The 3,575-nt window shown below is 61.0% G+C and overlaps 1 protein-coding gene across 1 annotated transcript in view; it reads right to left on the minus strand.

The window, feature by feature from the left end:
• Window positions 1-3,575, minus strand: part of ATHL1 (ATH1, acid trehalase-like 1 (yeast)) — a gene marked incomplete at its 3' end in the record, with an annotated part of 5,324 nt that overhangs the window by 398 nt on the left and 1,351 nt on the right. Inside the window, exons 3-6 of the mRNA XM_010132182.1 lie at window positions 2,715-3,150; window positions 1,737-1,856; window positions 1,406-1,537; window positions 969-1,080 (exon numbers count right to left, since the gene is read on the minus strand). Coding sequence (XP_010130484.1) covers window positions 969-1,080; window positions 1,406-1,537; window positions 1,737-1,856; window positions 2,715-3,150 — 800 coding nt within the window. The remainder of the gene's footprint in view (window positions 1-968; window positions 1,081-1,405; window positions 1,538-1,736; window positions 1,857-2,714; window positions 3,151-3,575) is intronic.

Below are 3,575 nucleotides of genomic sequence, written 5' to 3' on the forward strand. Positions count from 1 at the left end.
CGGCTCACAGCTTCAGCTGATGGCAGCAGACACCTCCACCTGGGGGCATCTCCCTCACTTCACAGGCAAGAGGACCTCCCAGTCATTAACTCCATCGAGTCATTCAATCACCTCATTAAATCTGTCCCCAGCTACAAGCGCAGCTCCCTCCTTTGCCGCTTTCGTGCAGAGTGTCCCAGGAGAGGTGGCCACTTCCCAAGAGAAAGGTGAACACAGACATTTAACCATGTGCCTCCTCGGGGGCGCTGGGGCTGTCTCCAGGGACTTCTGTACCAGGAGCCAGCCTTCTCGCTCTGATCATCCCAGTTTCATTGAGAACCCCTGGCTCCAACCCAGCTACTCCTCCAGACCCGCCTTCCACCATCACCGCTCCTCCACTTACTGCTTTGTGCCCCGGTGTCCCCATTCCAGAGCAGCCATCAGTGGTAACTCACGCTCGCTCGTTAGATAAGAGCTCCAGCAGGATCGCTGCCTGCGGGAGACCCTCCGCCCTGCCAGACCTATCAGCAGTTGCACTTGTTCCGCGCCAACATCTGTCATCTGTCTGGCACCAATGTTCCTCCAAGGGACTAAACTCCTGCAGGGGTTTAAACTCGGGCCTCTCAGGAATGTCCTTCCTCTCCAAAGCCCTTGCTCTTGGTCTTCTCTAAGTGCCACCAGCCACCCCAGCAGACCTGAAGGCACCCACGCTTCTGGCACCAGCTTGTACCACCACGGAAGGAGACATTCAGAGGTGTCCTGTGAGTGGCGAGGGGCCGAGAGAACAAACAACGGCTGGGGTGGCACTGGAAGGGCTGGGCACCTTGTCTCGTGTTCGCATGGACCCAGACATCACGCGTGAGCTGCTCCAGGGGGCAGGAGCCTGAAGAGCCCGTGCACTCCCCCCACTCCGTCCCTGGCTGGAGGGACTCTGAGCCTCTGCTCACAAACCCCTTCCCAACGAACAGGTCTGGCAGTGGCAGAAGCACCTTTGATGTGGTAGCACTGCTCCTCCTCGCTCCACACCATCCTGCTGCACCAGTACTGAGCCACGGCACACACCAGCTTCCAGCCGCCATCCTCTCTGAACAGCTTCTGGTCCTGGAGGGAGCCAAAGCCAGAGAACAATGGGGACATGAGGCAGGCTCAGCCAGGCCTGGACTCAGCAGGACGACAGGAGCTCTAAGGAGATAGAGTAGCTGGAGAAAAGGTGAGAAAACTGGCCTGGAGTGAGCCAAGAGGATGCTGAGCCACCCGCAAGGAGCAAGGACAGAGGAGGCAGGGCTGAAGAGGGGACCCCGGCGTGCCAGTGGCAGTTCTGACAGGAGCAGACAGCAGCAGATTCTCTGCGAAGGGACAGTGACAGTCACCAGATGCCCATCAGGCCTTGCCGCGGGGCCATGCAGGTGGCACACGCTCCTTTTACCTGTGTGGTGTAATAGTACTGCTCAAAGGCCATCAGAACGTCCCCAGTGACGTGGATTTCTTGGGCTCCGTAGATCTCCTCAGGGCACACTTCCCGGCCGGTGGCCGCGCTCTCCCACGGGAACTTCGCGCCCTGCCGGGAGAAGACACCCACGATGCGGCTGAGTGCAGGGTGGCAAGACGCCCTGCCCAGCCTGCCACCCACAGGCAGCGCCTTGCCCTGCCCAGCCCCGGCTGAGGATACAGCCAGGGAGGGAGTGCAAAGCCCGGCTGTCCTGCTGGGTGACAGGGCCTGGGTGGCTTCGTCCTCAGCCCAGCACCTCTGTCCCCACCTCGTAGCCTTGCTCCTGCGCGTTGCGTAGGGCTCCTTCCAGCGTGCGGATCCGGTACTCCAGGATGGCTCGGGCAGCTTCAGGGTGGAACAGTAGAACGTTCGGGAACATCCAGGTGTCCTGGAAATGCCCAGGGAAGGCGAAGTGGCGGGACAGGCTGGAGGAACCCCCAGTTCCCCCAGCCAGTCCCACCCTTCAAGTCGGCTGCTGTCCCCAATGCTCGGACTGTGACTTTGCTGCTGCTGAAAGGTGCTGTCCCCTGGGCTCACTGGAAGGGATAAAGCCACGAGGGACCCACGAGTTTCCACCCACGCCTGCTGCTCTCGGGTGGCTCAGCAGGACGATCTCAGCAGGACCTCCCGTCACACGAGAGAAAGGAGGCAGGAGTCCCCAAAGCCAGAGGCTCTGGAGCGGGTCAAAACCACACACACCACCAGGAAGCGCACAATGTTCACAAACAGCCCTTGCCTGCAGAAGGACCAGGCAGGGTTTATCCCAGGAGCCTCAGCACCATCCAGCAGTGGGTCCTGCTCACGCCACGCGATTGTCACCCAGCTGTGGAGCCGTGCACCCAGCTGGCGTGGCTGCGACGAGAGCAGATCTACGCCTCTGGCTGGGGCAAAGCCCACGTTCAAACGCTGAGTGTGCCCATCGCAGAAAACACTCCTGCTCCCTTGGGCGAGAAACCGGAGCCATCTCAGCCCCAGGCATCACCCTGGGGAAGGGATCTGCTCTGCGGTGGACCCTCACCCCCATCTAACTTCGATTCAGGCGATTTCCTTTTGAGTTAGAGGACAACCAGGATGAGCAGCTCCAGGGGTGGAGCTGGGTCTGGGTAGCTGTTACGGAAGCAGCAGCAGGACATTCTCTGATGAGAAGCTAGTACCAAGGTACCTCTACCTGGGGGTAAGGAGGAGACCTCCCAGCAGCCTCCTGCCGAGTCTTCTCCATCCCTGTCCCTGCAAAGCCTCCACCCACCTGATCCCAGAAAATATGTCCCCAGTAGTCCTCGCCCTGAGTGCCGTTGGACAAGCCACCAGGGCTGATGCCGTGGAAGAGGAAGCTCGGGTTGCCCTGGGGCGGGATGGCGCTCAGCAGGTAGTAGAGGCAGCCGCGGAGGGCCCGTCTCAAAGGCAGAGGTCCATCCAGGTCCACGCAGCAGCCTCGCCACAGCATGGCCCACGCGTGGGTGTGGGAGGAGTGCAGGGAGCCAGCAGCCATGAGGGACAGCCCTTCGCTGTAGCTCCTCTTCGCCTCCTCTTCGCTCTCGGCCACGGCCATCAGGAACTCCCAGGATCGCTCCTGCTCCTCCCTGCCCAGCGTCAAGGCTTGTGGCACGGGAGTCCAGAGCATGTGGACCGTGGGACGGGGTCCCCCCTCCACCTCGGGAACCAGCGTCCTCCCGTAGATGTAACTGTGGGAGACAGCAAACAACAGGGAAAGGGAGAGCGGGGCAGGTGGGACTCGGTGCACGTCCTCCCACAGAGGGGACCTCCCCCTGCAGCTGAGGACCAGGCTCCCGTTCCACCGAGGAAGAAGCTCCCTTGTCCCCACGCTCCAGCTCAGCTGCGGTTCCCCCGCAAAGAGCAGAAGACGGCAGTTCACCGCGCGTGGTCCCCGTCCCACAAGCCATTTTCAGAGGTCACCTCCTCCAGACTCCCTGTCTCCCCTAAACACGTCTCTTCCTCATCACATCTGGTCCCCGTGGCCTCCGTCACTCTTTTACGTGTCAGCGTAAGGAACGACCCTACAGTTGCAGCTCATAAAAACGTTCCTCTGCTCTGGGGTGTAGGCACCTACCAGAAGGAAGCCTCCACTCACCATTCCCGTCTAGCTCCA

Source organism: Buceros rhinoceros, unplaced genomic scaffold (assembly GCF_000710305.1).
Source record: "Buceros rhinoceros silvestris isolate BGI_N320 unplaced genomic scaffold, ASM71030v1 scaffold31412, whole genome shotgun sequence".
NCBI lineage: Eukaryota > Metazoa > Chordata > Aves > Bucerotiformes > Bucerotidae > Buceros > Buceros rhinoceros.